General features: G+C 39.6%; 1 protein-coding gene across 1 annotated transcript; it reads right to left on the reverse strand.

The window, feature by feature from the left end:
* Nucleotides 1-1,049: 1,049 nt before the first annotated feature.
* LOC117262588 (aldo-keto reductase family 1 member B1) lies at nt 1,050-16,034 on the reverse strand. The gene is made up of 10 exons (XM_033635601.2): nt 15,745-16,034; nt 13,267-13,443; nt 12,899-13,015; nt 11,653-11,730; nt 11,280-11,396; nt 7,292-7,404; nt 6,026-6,113; nt 5,864-5,947; nt 1,741-1,823; nt 1,050-1,664 (listed from the first exon to the last, which is right to left on the reverse strand). Exons 1-10 carry the CDS (start codon nt 15,823-15,825, stop codon nt 1,631-1,633), a joined length of 972 nt encoding a protein of 323 aa, XP_033491492.2. The 5' UTR covers nt 15,826-16,034; the 3' UTR covers nt 1,050-1,630.
* Nucleotides 16,035-16,653: the final 619 nt, after the last annotated feature.

The following is a 16,653-nucleotide window of genomic DNA, read 5'->3' on the forward strand; positions in this document are numbered from 1 at the left end:
GAAGGCATTGAGAGTGCAAAACCTAAGACATAAATAACATTGACTCAAGTATAAAAAAAATAATAAAATAAAAAACAATCAACATAGCCACCGCATTTACAATTTTTTAGTTTACTAGTTAATCACCGTGATGGAAACTAGTCCAAAATGGAAAGAACAAACTGCAGCAGCGACAACAACAGCAATGACTCCACCACCGCTTTGACTGGAAAGCACACTTATCAATGAACTTAGCGGTAACCAAAATGTGATCTAAGTGAAAGACAAACTGTAATGACTAAATGTGATGCAGTGTTGGCCTTGGAAAAGGATATTGTTTTCTTGAGTTTGAAGTGGTGACACAAAGAGATGTGTGTGGTGAGTGGCGATGAGGTTAACTACTTTTGTGCAAACGATGATTTTCTGGTCCATTAGTGAATGGAAGGTGGGCCTCGAAATTTACAGTTTTGAAACTGCTCAGATGTGTAAGCACTTACACCACAAATGAGGTAGGAAAACATGTCCATAATTGTTACACTTTTTAACTTGCTGATATTACCCGACCACTCCTTGTGTTCATACGGATCAAGGCCGTTTATTTCCTTCAATTTTGGAGGCTGTTTTTAAGCTACTCCTGGAGCTAACATTAGCTTAAGCAGTTTGCTAGCTACAGCCGATCAAATCTGCCAGTGACACATGTAATTAAAGTCCAAAAACAATCGTCGACAAAGCTGTTTTTGTCTACTTGTTCTCAGACCAGTGCCAAACCCACAACACTGTTTAGTTAGGGCAATGGGCCGGAAGAAAGAATTTGTTGTGCTTTTATTTGTGGAGCATCTCCTACAAGACCTACAGTTGAGTAACAAATGCCTGAGCATTAGCACTGTACAGGCACACTTCCACTGCCAGGTATTGGATCAGGTGACCATTGAGGTGGAACACATTACCATCAAAATGAGCGACATGCCTCCTCATCCTCATTCCAGCTCCAAGCTCCATCTGCTTTAGGTGACCAAAAGTTGTGGAACTGACATTGTCTACAACAGACATTGTAACCACTGCCTCTTTAGTACATTAATTAAATGCTTTATTTGTTTGTTATTTAATAATTATAAGGACAGACTTAAAGTGATCTACAGACTGAAAAGGTTTGTCTGTTCTCTGTTAGATACCAAAGCACAAATTGTTACAGCGGAAGAGCTTCATGCTTTTGGAAGGTGCATCCAGCAATGCCAACCTTAACACACATACTGAAAGTGTATGTAATAAAAAATAATGTGCTCAGTGTGTTGTAATTTAATTTATAATTAATTTGTAAGTCTTAACCTGTCATACTGACTTTAATTAAAACTGATCTGTGTAAACACAAATGTACAATATTTTATTCATAAAATGAAAAAATTATAAAAGTTAGCATCTCATTTCTCAGAGCTTATCAGTGCCCTGATCTTTGTCACATTCATAACATTGAGAAACTGAATTGTCCTTAGATTTGTCTTCACTTTCACATCATCATTATTATCATCATGTAAATAAGGCACTGATGAATTACAGCAGGTGATACTGTAGGTAGACTGCACTTAGCTGCTCTGTGTCTTGTTGATGTTGATCAGAAGATCCATTTTGCTGTCTCTTTTCTCTCCTGGCAGCCTTATTCAAACGGGTAGTATGGATGAGACTTGGTCCTGAGGAACAGAACAACAGTCATTACAGTGACAGTAGCTGCACTTTGCATATGATTATTACTGTGTGTTCACTTACTCTTCAAGGGCCAAAGTCCTCCAGCCTCGGTTTAGTCCTCTCAGTGCTGTCATGTCTTCTTCAGTCAGACTGAAGTCAAAGATCTACACAAACAATGAAAACTGATTGTGACAAATGGGCTTTTATAGGTAACCAGATTTATGCTTATTCTGTTTCCTCATAACAAGTCCTAGACTATAGTGTTATTATCCTTGCAGTGGAGTTAATAGACCAGCCCCTACAAAGGTAAATACACCAGTTTGGGGCTTATTGCCCAATTGGTCAACTTAGCTATTAAGTAGCCTAGTGAAAACAGACACCCAAAATCGTCTGTGTCAACTCTGAAGAACATGTTGTGTTGAATGATGACTACAAGCTGGCAGTATGCAACATGAGAGGAGGGACTTTTTAGTATTGAAACTTTAGTAGTGATTTTTAAGCCATGTTAGCATCAGGGGTGTAAGGATGGTGAGGTCTGCAAGTCCAATAAAAAAAGTTAACGCCTCCACATCACAGTATCTATTGCATCGTATATATGTATATATATACAGGATACAGTATAAACACATTCATGCATACACCAATAGGCTGTCAAGCTCTATGAGTGCATTCACATGAACATCCCATTTATAATCGTGTTTATGAAGTAATCTGTTTGTGTTTGAGCATGTAAACACCATATTCTGTTTGTCAGAAACCCGAATATGCTAGAGTTCTCTGAAAGAAACCGTGATGTACATGGGAAAGATGAATAACCTGATTCTTCTGTGCCCAAGTAAACACCATATCCCAAATATGATCATAACTGGGATAAGCCTCATAAATGGGCTACTCATGTCCATGTAATCGCACTCTGTGATGATGTGTGGTTAATCATCCAACCTGCCCAGGATGATTAACATCTCACAGCATTTAACAATTCAAGAAGGTACATCTCAAAGACAAGTATCAGAGATTGCTCAGAGATACAGTGGTAGCGAGCATGTTAGACCTTCAAGAGGAGGAGGGCATAAGCACCCTCTCCAAAGGGAGAGCTTTTACCTCTTTCTCTTCAAACTCCAACACCAAGAGGGCTGTATGAAAAATACAAAGTACAACATTTTTTGTAATTTCAAATTTAGATCTACTTAAAGGCGAAAGGGTAATTTTTTTAACCTGAACCCTCTTTCCCCATGTTTTTTGCCTTTAAGTGACTAATAGAGACAACTGTTTTTTGTTTTGTTTTGTTTTTTTTGTTTTATAAATCAGTCCAGTATTGAGCAAGACTGCTGCAGCTGGCAACAGCAAAACTGGGGTCCGTTTCACAAAGCAGGTTTAGTGAAAACTCAGAGTCTGTTAACCCTGAAATGAGGGTAACTCAAACCAGAGAAAGAGGGGTGACTCTAGCCTGTTTCAGAGAGAGAGGTAACTTAAGCTCTCGGTCAGTTACCGTAGTAACATGAACGTCTTGAAAACGAACCCCGTTTTTCGTTTGGGGGTTCCCGGTCTAGACCGATTCACGTCTCCATAAACTTTCAAATCAAACATGTAATGTACTCACCTCATAGGCACAGATGTTAGGAAGGTGTACGGGGGTTGCCGTGTGTTTGTATATCCGTTATTGTTCAATAAACATGCATTTTATCTTGGGATGTCTTGAAATTTTCTTCACCCCTTCTTCGTCCTGCAATGTGCACCGGCTTTCTACTGCGCCTGCGAAAGTTTATGGAGACGTGAATCGGTCTAGACCGGGAACCCCCACACGAAAAACGGGGTTCGTTTTCCCAAGGCTACTATGAACCTAACCTGGTCGGGACCAGGTTTTTCTCTCTGTCTCCGCCCTCTTTCAGAGCCACACACTCCATTTGATTTCCTCATTCATTCAGTCAGAAGGCGAGTTTTGGCGTAGCCTAGTTCTGCCGTCTGTCATTTAAAAAAAAAAAACAGAGTCAGTATATTAGAAGTCCATGTAGGCACAGTAGATGGCGACTTTTTTCACTAACATGGCATGTCCTTTTGATAACGATCCCGTGGATTCAGCATTACTGCGCAGAGAATTAAATATTCGTCGGGAGATGGTTATCAGACCGCGCATAGATGTTTTAGCATTTCCACACAATTATCTTTTTGAGCGGTACCGTTTCACGTCACAGTCCATCATCTACATACACAACCTGAACATGAGAAGACATTTATGTGTGTGAAAACAGCATTATGTTGGCGATAAAACAACTACACGGTCAAACAGCCACTTAATATTTACTTTACAGTGTAAAACATGATCAAAATGAGGTACCCCCATGAGATTATGCCGAGGTCTTACCTGTTTGAACAATGTTTTTATATTTCATCCTAAACTGCTGCCAAATACGCTTCTCCCCCGCGGGATTGCACCTAAATGAAATAAATTAAAAGGCTACCATTCAAGCAGTTTTCCCCTGTAATATTATTGTGATTGCAAAGGACTACATTTAAACTTACGCTTTGACCCGAGCAGCAGTGTTTTCCCACACCGTCTCCCTCTCTTTTGCAGCTGCAGCGGTGTTGCACTTCTTTTTGAAAACGTGTTCAAACTCGTCGTATGAGCGCATTAAGATTTCTAATTCTAGTGGGGTGAAAAACGCAGCCCTCCTCTTCCCCGTTGCCATGGTGACTCGTCGAATCGGGGCTCCATTGATGCTGGCTTTTTATAGTCGTGGCGCACGCGCTTAACTCCAGGTGAAACTACTCCGAGTTGATTAAACTGATTCAGATCAGCTGTTCTGGAACCGGAAACTCAGAGTTTCCTATCTCAGAGTAGATCAACTCAGAGTTCAGGATTAGACTCAGAGTTTGTTGAACCTGCTTTGTGAAACGGACCCCAGGCTGCAACGTAACGGTACAGGGCAACTGTACACCGTCAACTTGCATCCACTAAAAGTGCTTGTTTTTGTCACTGATAGGCTCCGATTGTTATTTTTAGTATCTGACAACACTGCAGAAAGGACTCCGCATAGGTCAACGTTTTTGTTAAAGAGTAAGGTCCTTTTTGTGTAATTCAGAAACAGCGCCAAAATCGCTAATCGCTAGAAATATAATAATAATAATAATAATAATAATAATATGCTGGCTCTATACACACTAAAATGACTGTTCATTTAAATGGAGTCTGGTTGGTTTGCAGATTGTGATTTCTGGGCTGTTTCTAGGTAAACGGATTTTATTCTTTGACTCTGAAGTGATACTTTCCATAATGTTGGAGTACAAAATAACAATCTGAGCCTGTCATTGGCAAAAACAAACACTTTAAGTGTATGTAAATTTACAGTGCAGACATGCCCAGAGTGTTTGCATTGCAGCCTGTTTCACACTCTTGATACTGGGCATTAGTCACTTAGACACAAAAACAGGAAAACAGTGGCCAGGTTGAAAAATACTGAAGTTACCCTTTAAGGTATATCTTCTTCTTGGTATCTCATCAAATTCTTGACACGTGTGTTTAAATACAGTGCATATGTGTGCTGATATTCTGATGTGCCTTTACTGAGTTATTTATCCATTTTAAGATTCTCTTAGACAGGCTTGGAGTCAGTGTGCAGATGTTTGTTGATTTTTAACTGATGCTGCTTTTTACATCCTTCAAAGAAGTCTGTCTGTGCACCACTTTTGTTCAGACTGAATTATTTCCAACACTATTAAAGGGGATGGATTGTCTTGACATTTTGTACAGACATTCATGGTCCCCAGAGGGTGAATCCCTGAATCATTTGGGGTTATGAGAGAAATTTCTTGACAACAATCAGATGGATCGCCATGAAAGTTGTTCATGTCCCCTCAGATGAATTGCAATAACTAGATCCCTTAACCTTTCATCCAGCACATTATTGTTAAACTTTCCGACTACACTGTAGCTGATGTATGATGCATTTCAACTGAGAGCTCTGTTGGGCCTTAGCTGCATGTAAGAGCATGTACCATTCTGCAGTTTCCTTAAAGCAACAAAATAATGCAAACGTCCAGAATCTGTGTGGACCAGAGTCCAGATGATATACTGAACAATGTCTAATGAACACACAACTATCACAAAGCAGCGTGAGCACTAAAGAGAGCAGGCAATTAGTGGGAATGAGCCTGCCAGATGGAAACAGTTAGAGAATAAAGAGCAGAGAGGAAGGAGAGGTTTTACCTTTGTGTTTTCAAGGATGTGATGAGGCTTGTCGCTCTTAGGGATGACTGAAATACCCTGCTGCACATGGTACCTCAGTAATACCTGTGAGAATACAGTTGTTACTAATGAAGAAATACACACACACACTTACACACACACAGTACACATGCTCACACTGACCTGTGCAGTGGTGCGTCTGTGCTTCTTGGCTATGTCTGTTATGACTGGGTCTTCCAGGAGCTTATGTGGATCTGTGTCTCCTCCGAGCCTGAGATAGACAGATAAAACCGAGAGCACAGGATTGTTCATTCACAAGAATCAGTAGGCTGAATAGGTAGTTCTTGTACATTTCTATTACACTCGTTACTCCATATTTCACTACTCTGAAGCAGCATCCTACGTCAGTCTGTGTCAGAAACATCAAAGACCAACCTCACCTTGTCTGCAGTCACTTGTGCTCATATCTATCCATAAGAGCTGTAGACTACTTCTCATTGAACTCAAGCTCAGAGGTTGTGGATCAGATAGGCTTAATGAGAGAATAAACCTTAAGCATAACAATGAGGTTCAGTGTTGTGAGATCTGCTTAACCCCTAACCCCACAAAGCCAGACTACATCAGCAAGATCCTCCTCTACTCCCAGAATTCTCTGTCACAAGAGAAACTAAAACTGGTAGAGCTCCTCTCAGGATTCACATCAGTGTATCCTTAAATCAATAAGGAGCTCAGGGTGAGGTTCTAAAGTTCAAAAGCCAAAGCAGTTTCTCTGCACAGCGAGAAAAGTTTTGTTTGGGTGTGCTGACCTGAGGTGTAAAGAGTAGAGGAACTTAGAAAGAGTGTTGCAGGATTCAAGGATTTATTATTGTCATTATATGATAAAGATATATTAAACATATATTTTAATTAGGACAGAATAAAAACTACTAAAACAAAATGTGACTTTGTGACTGATACTTGGTGGGTATCCCAATGCTAATATTACAATTACTAAGTTTTAACAGCAGTAACTGTATCATTAAGGCCACGCACTGTGTGTATGTCTACTACATGTACTGCCTACTACAGGTACTACAGACAGCAAAAATACGACATGTACTATACTATGTGCACTGCCTACGACAAGGAAAACAATGCTATTTCTCTGAACTCTCTTTACTGGTGTGAAGATGACAAAGGGTTGCTTGTAGGATCACAGATACTATTATGTACAATAAATAGGACCTGAATTATCTGACCTGTTTAGAAGCTCTAATTTGATTATAACTCTGCAGTATGAATCAACACAAAGTGGATCTAAACACATCTTTCCTCTGGATTAAAAAATGACCTCTAAGCATGATCATATGCACTTAAGAATATCAACAGAAGTATCCAGATGCTTTGTCCATCTTTAAGCCTCAGTGTGAGTAAGTGGAGTGTGTGAGTGAGTGATGCTGTATATCTTACAGCTCTGGGGGTCTGGCAGGCGAGCCGAAGGGACTGTAGGCAGTTAAAGCGATGTTCTTGGATTTACAGAACTCTATCATATCTGTCTGCACCAGGTAGGGATGTAGCTCGATCTATGGATGATAAAACACCCAACTAAAGGTAAATACAAATGGATGCTGATTTGGACAGAGCTCATTCAGAACTTTGATGTACAGTCAGCTTCTAAACTGGACCAAAGTTTAGTTCCAGGATGTTCTCTCTATGGTGTTACATTACTGTTAAAAAGCAAAACCTGTGACACATCACAATATGTTGCAGTATGCTAGTTGCACTGCCATATGATGTAACATGATTACATCACACAAATTACATGAACAAACTCGCCATATAATGATGCTATGTTGTATATGGCAACATATGATGTCATAGTAACCAAGAGAGAATTTCATTTGTGACATCATATAATATCACATAATATCATATAAGGTAATATGATAACCAGCTAAAGAAATCATTCATGCAAATAATCTTAAATATTTAATCATGACATAAATTGTGGTGATATTTGTGACATCAAATGACACCAGTTGATCGTCATCAGGATGCTTTAAAATGTCATGGATAAATATTCACGACTCTTTGCCGTTAAAATAATATTTTTTTTCCACTGTTATCCTGGCATTATACGATGCTGTACAATGCTATCTGCCATCATTGTGTGACCCATTGTCAGGTGTCATTATACGTTGGTATGTCATCCCACTACAAGAATGTAATACAAAGTAAAACTGTTTTCACTTATTCATTTTTCATTCCTGTTCCTGAAACCAGGCCTGCCTTTAGAAATTATGGACAGGGGGACAACATTTTTCACATTGGGTCCCTCACCCACAACCACTCCAGCACCACCACCCACAGACCCTAAAAGAAAAGCTCTTGGCCATTACCCTTGTAGAGACAGAGATAAATATGTTTAACTCATGACATCATCATTACACATGTAAAATAATAAGGCTCACGGAATCCAAAAGAGTCTCAGTTTTCCAGTCATACCCAAAATATGCAATTCCAAGACTGTTTAAGGACCCCAGTGTGTAGAAGTATTCAAATATACCACTTTGAATACGGTGATGCCACTTTTTGTTTTTTCCTTTGCCAAAATTTTTCATCCATCCTTGACAAGACAGCTACTGTAGCTAAGTACTCATAACTTGTATTGTCAGTGATATAAGGCAGTAAGCAAATTGTTGCACTTGATACTTTCATCACCCTTTGACCCACTACACCCATGCCCTGCATCGGAACAGATTCATCCTACTTCCAACCAGAGTGCCTCCTCTGTTCCTCATTTTTATCTACTGGCTCATTAAGACAAAACAAAACTCAACCTGATGGAGCTATCTCTACCATTCAATGTGGTATGTTTTGCTAAAAAAAAAAACCTCCAGATGTCGCTGTGTTTTTAAATAGTCTGCCTTTGTGTTCACCTCCTACAGTAATTAGTTAGAAGAAAAAAAATACAAAAATAAAAGTCTATTAAAGGTCAAATTGTTATTTTTAAAAGCATGCCCTACCAAACAGTTCATTTGTTCTTTAACAGTAAAGATCGTGAAGCTAAGCTTATGTCATTAAAACTGGCTATTTGCTAACAAATGAAAACACTTCTGATCATCCATTGTTGTTGAACAATACATTTAGTGTTATCCAACACACACACACACACACACACACACACACACACACATATACAGTACAGGCCAAAAGTTTGGACACACCTTCTCATTCAATGCGTTTTCTTTATTTTCATGACTATTTACATTGTAGATTCTCACTGAAGGCATCAAAACTATGAATGAACACATGTGGAGTTATGTACTTAACAAAAAAAGGTGAAATAACTGAAAACATGTTTTATATTCTAGTTTCTTCAAAATAGCCACCCTTTGCTCTGATTACTTCTTTGCACACTCTTGGCATTCTCTCCATGAGCTTCAAGAGGTAGTCACCTGAAATGGTTTTCCAACAGTCTTGAAGGAGTTCCCAGAGGTGTTTAGCACTTGTTGGCCCCTTTGCCTTCACTCTGCGGTCCAGCTCACCCCAAACCATCTGGATTGGGTTCAGGTCCGGTGACTGTGGAGGCCAGGTCATCTGCCGCAGCACTCCATCACTCTCCTTCTTGGTCAAATAGCCCTTACACAGCCTGGAGGTGTGTTTGGGGTCATTGCCCTGTTGAAAAATAAATGATCGTCCAACTAAACGCAAACCGGATGGGATGACATGTCGCTGCGGGATGCTGTGGTAGCCATGCTGGTTCAGTGTGCCTTCAATTTTGAATAAATCCCCAACAGTGTCACCAGCAAAACACCCCCACACCATCACACCTCCTCCTCCATGCTTCACAGTGGGAACCAGGCATGTGGAATCCATCCGTTCACCTTTTCTGCGTCTCACAAAGACACGGCGGTTGGAACCAAAGATCTCAAATTTGGACTCATCAGACCAAAGCACAGATTTCCACTGGTCTAATGTCCATTCCTTGTGTTTCTTGGCCCAAACAAATCTCTTCTGCTTGTTGCCTCTCCTTAGCAGTGGTTTCCTAGCAGCTATTTGACCATGAAGGCCTGATTCGCGCAGTCTCCTCTTAACAGTTGTTCTAGAGATGGGTCTGCTGCTAGAACTCTGTGTGGCATTCATCTGGTCTCTGATCTGAGCTGCTGTTAACTTGCGATTTCCGAGGCTGGTGACTCGGATGAACTTATCCTCAGAAGCAGAGGTGACTCTTGGTCTTCCTTTCCTGGGTCGGTCCTCATGTGTGCCAGTTTCGTTGTAGCGCTTGATGGTTTTTGCGACTCCACTTGGGGACACATTTAAAGTTTTTGCAATTTTCCGGACTGACTGACCTTCATTTCTTAAAGTAATGATGGCCACTCCTTTTTCTTTAGTTAGCTGATTGGTTCTTGCCATAATATGAATTTTAACAGTTGTCCAATAGGGCTGCCGGCTGTGTATTAACCTGACTTCTGCACAACACAACTGATGGTCCCAACCCCATTGATAAAGCAAGAAATTCCACTAATTAACCCTGATAAGGCACACCTGTGAAGTGGAAACCATTTCAGGTGACTACCTCTTGAAGCTCATGGAGAGAATGCCAAGAGTGTGCAAAGCAGTAATCAGAGCAAAGGGTGGCTATTTTGAAGAAACTAGAATATAAAACATGTTTTCAGTTATTTCACCTTTTTTTGTTAAGTACATAACTCCACATGTGTTCATTCATAGTTTTGATGCCTTCAGAGAATCTACAATGTAAATAGTCATGAAAATAAAGAAAACGCATTGAATGAGAAGGTGTGTCCAAATTTTTGGCCTGTACTGTATATATATATATATGTATATTTTTTACTGTCTTAAGCCATGCTCAACCAAATAGTTGAATTGTCCTTTTATGTTAAAGGTAGTAATGCTAAGATAATACATTTACATTTTTTATGTAATTAAAAAAAAGATTCATATTTACTGTTGGTAATACCATATATTTAATGTTATTCCATCATATGTTTGATGAAAAGAATCTATATCACTATGATTTTTCACCAACTCTGACATGTTTTCAAAGTACTGTAATGGTAAATATCGAGAAAAAAATACCTGAAAATAATACTAGTAGTGGTAATATTACTAATTCCATGGTAACAAGTTAATATATGTTGGTATACTAACATATTCCTAGCATTATAACACTATATTGTTTGTAATTTTATTTATTTATTTTGTTTTACAGTTACTATAGAGTGACTTTTAAAAACCTATGGGGTCTGTTAAAAAAATAAAAAATGAAAGAAAAAAGTTAATTAGGATAACCCAACTGAGGTTGGACCACTTATTTTTTTTACTTAAACAATAAATGAAATTGGTCCATACTTGAATAAGTATGATGGAACTGATATGACAATGTTATCTTTCTCCTGCTTATGTCAGTAATGGAGCTACTGTAAATATGTGGTACCTGATTGACAGCAGGGGGCACCTTGCACAGAGCAAGGAGTCTCTCCAGCTGCAGGATGCTGAAGTTGGACACACCAATACTCTTCACCTTCCCTGAGGCCTGCAGGGCTTCCATTCCCTGAAAACAGACCATGACAGTGAACACACGACAACCATCGGCTCTCAAAGGCTAATGTGGTTTAACTAAAAATAATCCAAATGTACTTCCCGTGCCAGGTGGTTGTTTGTTTGGTGTGTTTTATTTAAAACAAGAGAAAATGTACGGTAACTACTGAAGCGATTCTCTATGATATAGTGGATGAATGTGTAGAGCTGCATATATATGGTGTCTGTGGTGGTGCCAGTGCAAACAGAAAGAGTACACGTGTTCATACCCTCCATACATCTACATAGTCTATGTCAGAGGTCAGAATCTTTCCATCCTTCTTCGGGAAAAACTCATCACCAATTTTCTACAAAGACATTTAAAGGTATCAGTCAGACAGATGCAAATATGTAGCATGTGTTCTTTTAACATATACAAGTACTTCCCTCTTTCAAGCATATTTAGTAAAGTTTTAAAACATGCAGATACAGAGACTACTGGCATTAAGTGACACTTTTGTTACTGGCAAGGAATAAAATATGTGATTTCAGTAGGCTGGTCCTACTGACAAACACACTTAGAATAAACATTGTCGCTTTACACAGTTTTAGCTTCTCATTATTGTTGTTCTCAGGCCTGAACATAAACTCTATAAATGCCTCTCCCTGCTCTCACTAATTCCCCAGGGAGAAATTTTTTAATTCAGTTTCCAGCAGCATTAGGCAACTGTTTTCAGCAAACTATGATGAGCAGTGGCACCTCCAAGGGGGGGTGGCAAACAGGATCATGGCCATAATTGTCTTTAAGAGGCTGTGGCACTCATTTTTTAAGCTATCACGAAGGTAGAAACTAGTCAAAATCGAAGCTATCCATTGATACCAAGCATGTCAGCATAGCTTGTTGGAAAGGGGGCTAAATAACGTTCCAAACAGTAAAAGGCTACACAGGGAAAAAATGCCAACAAAAAATCGGCTGTCAAAAGTCAAAAAAGTCCTGTGCACACCAAAACAGTCTTAGACAGGTGCGTAGATGGGGCAAACAATGAATCAAAAAGGAGAACACCACAGGACTTTTTTGACTTTTGACAGCCGATTTTTTTGTTGGTATTTTTTCCTTGTGTAGTCTAATAAATGTAACCTTTTTCTACAAGTGCAGACAGTGTGCGGGTGTTCTCCTTTTTGATTCACTGATTGCCCCACCTGCGCACCTATCTAAGACTGTTTTGGTATGCAAGGGACTTTTTTGACTTGGTGAGGAAACACCTGGCATGGCCATTTTCAAAGGGGTCCCTTGAAGCATTACCTCAAGATATCTGAATGAGCATGTGTTCTATGGGTGCCCATGAGTCTCCAACTAAACTTGAAAAGGCTTGTTCCCAGTAAACACATTTACTGTTCGGGCAGGACCTTTCCTTAATGGGCTCTTAAGCCGCAGAAATTCATACCAATTCTAGTCAAATATCTTTTTTTCTCTAGCTTGGGTCAAGGATCTCTGGGATAAGGGCAGGAAAGGGAATTTTAGATTTTACACTCCACCTGTAGGCCAACAGGAAAATGCACAAGGTAAAGATCCAGGTAGTCCAGCTGGAGATCATTCAGGGACTTATTCAGACACACAGGGATGTCCTCTGGGGCATGGAAGGTAGACCACAGCTATAACAAAAAGGTACAGGGCAGGAGAGGTAACAGAAAATTAAAATGTTGTATACAATACACTAGGTAGTATACTAAAACCATAAAAAAATCTATACCATAATCTAAAACATGGTACTTTTTCTTCTTTTACTAACTCAAAAGCTTTTTTGATCAAACAGAAAACTTCAAAGGTGTAATTAACAATGTAATTCTCCCTCATCATGTTGCATCCTGACCTTTTTGTAACACCTGTTCTTCTCAGCACCCACCTTACTGACGATGAACATGTCCTGGCGCCTGATGATGCCTTGCTCTATTTTGGAGCGCAGAGCCTTGCCAATATCAACTTCATTTTTGTAGCAGAGAGCAGTGTCTATATGGCGATAGCCGGCCGCAATGGCAGTCTCCACTGCACCCTGGACCGAGGTGCGGGGAAGATGTGAGGACTGTGAGAAGTAAAACATGTTAAAATAGGCCTGTCACTTTCTTGACATCTCCACCACTATCAGTCATATTAATAACAATAAAATCACCAGTTCTCTTTGTGCTGTTAACAATTTAAAGCATATTTGAATATTTGGGCGATGTGTCCCTCCCAGTATACTGTATATTATATTTACTGCCTAGAGGTGTACTAATGTTCATTTTCTTTCTGGGCATCAGATGAGAAGACTGATACCACTCTTACATCTGTCCGTTGAAAGCCTTACTGTACTTTGTCAGATTTTTTAGTACAGTAAGCAAAAGAGAGTCTATTATGGGTCTATTATACAATTGCAGCATGTCACCAAGTCTGTCTAGGTTAATAGGCAAATACCAGGGCTAAAACATCTGTCCCAAGTCCAGAAGCCAGGGCAGGTGCTTCAGAACAGGCTCCTGGACTGTGTTCTTTAAATGGGGCTTAACTAATTCAAGCTAAAATAATCCTGTTTATTCTCATCCAGCTAATTTGGTGTAGCATCAGCACTTTCTCCATTACAGTAAAAACTGTAACATTTTGCCTGTGTGTTGCATCTCTGAGGCAGCACTTTCTTTGCCCAATTATTTGAATGTCACTTAAAAAACGTTAAGGATCAGGCGGTTAAGGTTTTGTCATTGTTTGGATTAGGGTCAGTCTTAAGGGAACAGTTCTACATTTCTAGAAATATAATTTGCATTCTTGTCAGGCGGTAGATAAAATCAATACCATTCTCATATTTGTGTCAATTTGCTCAGCTTGGCTTAAAGACTAGGAGCAAGAAGCTAGCCTGGTACTATCCAAAGCTGAGAAAACATATGTGTGCGAGCACACATAAAGCTCACTAAAAAAAACTTTACACAGTAGACACTTTGACATGTCAGGAAAAGCAGGTGGATTTCATAACATTAACGATGGCTGCGCTCCACTTAGGGGAGGCCCTGGTATTCTGTGTGCTGGCTTACTGAAATAGTTTACTGGGACACTTAAGTGAGCCATTGTTACTGTTATCAGTTTCACCTGTTCTTTTCTTACCATGACAAGTTAAAACTTCTGCTGTGAAGAAGCTTTGTCATCATTTTATACCTCATTTGTTCAATCCATATAGAACAGAAGTTACGTGCTGTAACTAAATCTCTCCTGGCACAGCTACTTCCTTTTTGACATCACATTAAAGTAGGCAGGCAACTAGGGAAAACTCTAGGAGGTATGATTTTGGTTTCTGTAGAAATTAAACAACAAGATATAATGTGTTGATTAGTGAGCTTCAAAAGTGCTTACAGGCAGATTTTTAGCTTCAACCAAGCGACAACCTCTGGGGCTAAAATTAAGCAAGCACAGAATTGCCTGGCTCCAGAAGCAAGTCAATCTCAGTTGACCCCCATGTTAAAATACCTAACTCGCTCCTCCACAGCTCCACCCACTCATCCAACTTTGGTCACTTCTGGCTCCAAAAAAACCAAGATGGCAACAGCCAAAATGCTGAACTTGAAACACCAGAAGAGGAGCCCACGAACCACTGGGGGACGTCACAGTAACTACGTCCATTAATTTATGCAATCCATGGCTTCGACCAGCAACTCTATAGGTCGTTCTGTTGGTCAGTCATTCCAAAAAAAATTTGGTGGTCATTGCTTTTGCTTTAGGAGGGTGAAATCTGGGGGTGAGTGATACGAGTGGCCAATAACCAAAAGCTGCATAACTTCTAATTGGTCTCCACACACAGATTGACAGACATACACATACACATATATACACCATGGTTGTCAGAGGGAGCCTTAGTTGGATTTTTGACACGTGTGTGTGAGGTTGTGCATGTGTGAATGCATGAACTTGCAGATGAATGCAAATCAGCACTTGTTGAACTTTGGACAGAGCTAAAAGCTGCTTCCCTGTGCTTCCAGTCTTAATGCTAACTTAGTTAATCATCTAACGGTTCCAGCTCCATATTGCACAGATATGAGATTGGTATCAATCCTCTGCAAAGCAAAATAAGCACATTTCACAACATGTCAAATTATTCCTTTGATAAAGGGGGTGGGGTCAGTGTGCAGCCTGAGATCAAGTCCCATATCCTTTAATCTGGACGATGAATGATCTGCCTATCAGAATCCAGTATTTTCAACTGACAAATGCAAAGTTCATGCAGTATGTACTCTTTAACCTAAAATTCATGTATTTGCAAAGCATGATTAAGAACTTTACTCTCAAACAGTATGCAAGAAAATAAATTGTTAACAGCTGGATTGTTTGCAGTAAAAAGCAGATATAGGAATAAGTGTGAAGCTACCTTCCATGTTCCCAGACCCAAAACTGGCATTCGTGTGCCATCATTCAGCTCTATGGTCCTGGCCACCTGTGTGTCCTCCATGGAGTAGATTGCACGGCAGGAGAAAAACAACAAAATGTAAAACTCAGCACACACTTGCACACTGAGCTTTCCTCTTTCTCTTGTCCCCTCAGACTGCAACTGCTGAGTCAATGTCCTTCCTTTTTTTTATGTTGACTTTACTTCTCTATCTGACGTTTTTCTTCTCTTCTCTCCCTTATATCTTCCCTTCTCACGTGTTTTTTTCTCCCTTCTATTTTGACCTTATCAGTCACGTAGTTAATTATTGGACAAAATAGAACACTCCACCACCATGAAGTATTTATGTGTATAGTTAGTAGGTGAGGAGGAGCATGTTGCAAAGGTCACTTTTCTCATAGGGGTGGCAGTACACACACACACACACACACGCACACATACACACACACACACACACACACACACACAAAGGCACAGTCACAAAGGCACAGTCACATTCTAAGAAAAATCTGTTGTAATATTTCCAGTTCAACATTAGATGGTGATGTGGTATCACCTAAAATAAAAATGCTGTAGATTTGAAGGAGTAAGTTTTTATCCTATCATGTCCAGTGATTAAAAGTCTAACGATCTTCATATATCATAATAATACATAATAAATACCAATTAATGAATGATGGGGTCATAATCATTCAAGGAGCATGATACCATAAAGTCATGTAAATGAATCATTTAGATGTATGACTCATGATTCACAATTATGATTTCCATTACACTTATCAAGGAGCAAGACAAAGACTTTACTGCCTCTTTGAGGTTGTACTTTGGCACAGCAGTGATTTGAGCGACATACTTATATTAACATGCTGTTGTTTGTCATTGAGCATGTTT

Source organism: Epinephelus lanceolatus, chromosome 5, assembly GCF_041903045.1.
Source record: "Epinephelus lanceolatus isolate andai-2023 chromosome 5, ASM4190304v1, whole genome shotgun sequence".
NCBI classification, from domain to species: Eukaryota; Metazoa; Chordata; class Actinopteri; order Perciformes; family Serranidae; genus Epinephelus; species Epinephelus lanceolatus.

Excerpts from the sequence above, each read along its gene's own strand:
- LOC117262588 (XM_033635601.2), bottom strand. The coding sequence starts at position 15,825 with ATGGAGGACACACAGGTGGCCAGGACCATAGAGCTGAATGATGGCACA. Across the intron at positions 6,114-7,291 it reads CCTGCCAGACCCCCAGAGCT|GCTCGGAGGAGACACAGATC; the intron begins GTAAGATATACA and ends TGTCTATCTCAG. Across the intron at positions 1,824-5,863 it reads ACATCCTTGAAAACACAAAG|ATCTTTGACTTCAGTCTGAC; the intron begins GTAAAACCTCTC and ends TTGTTTGTGTAG.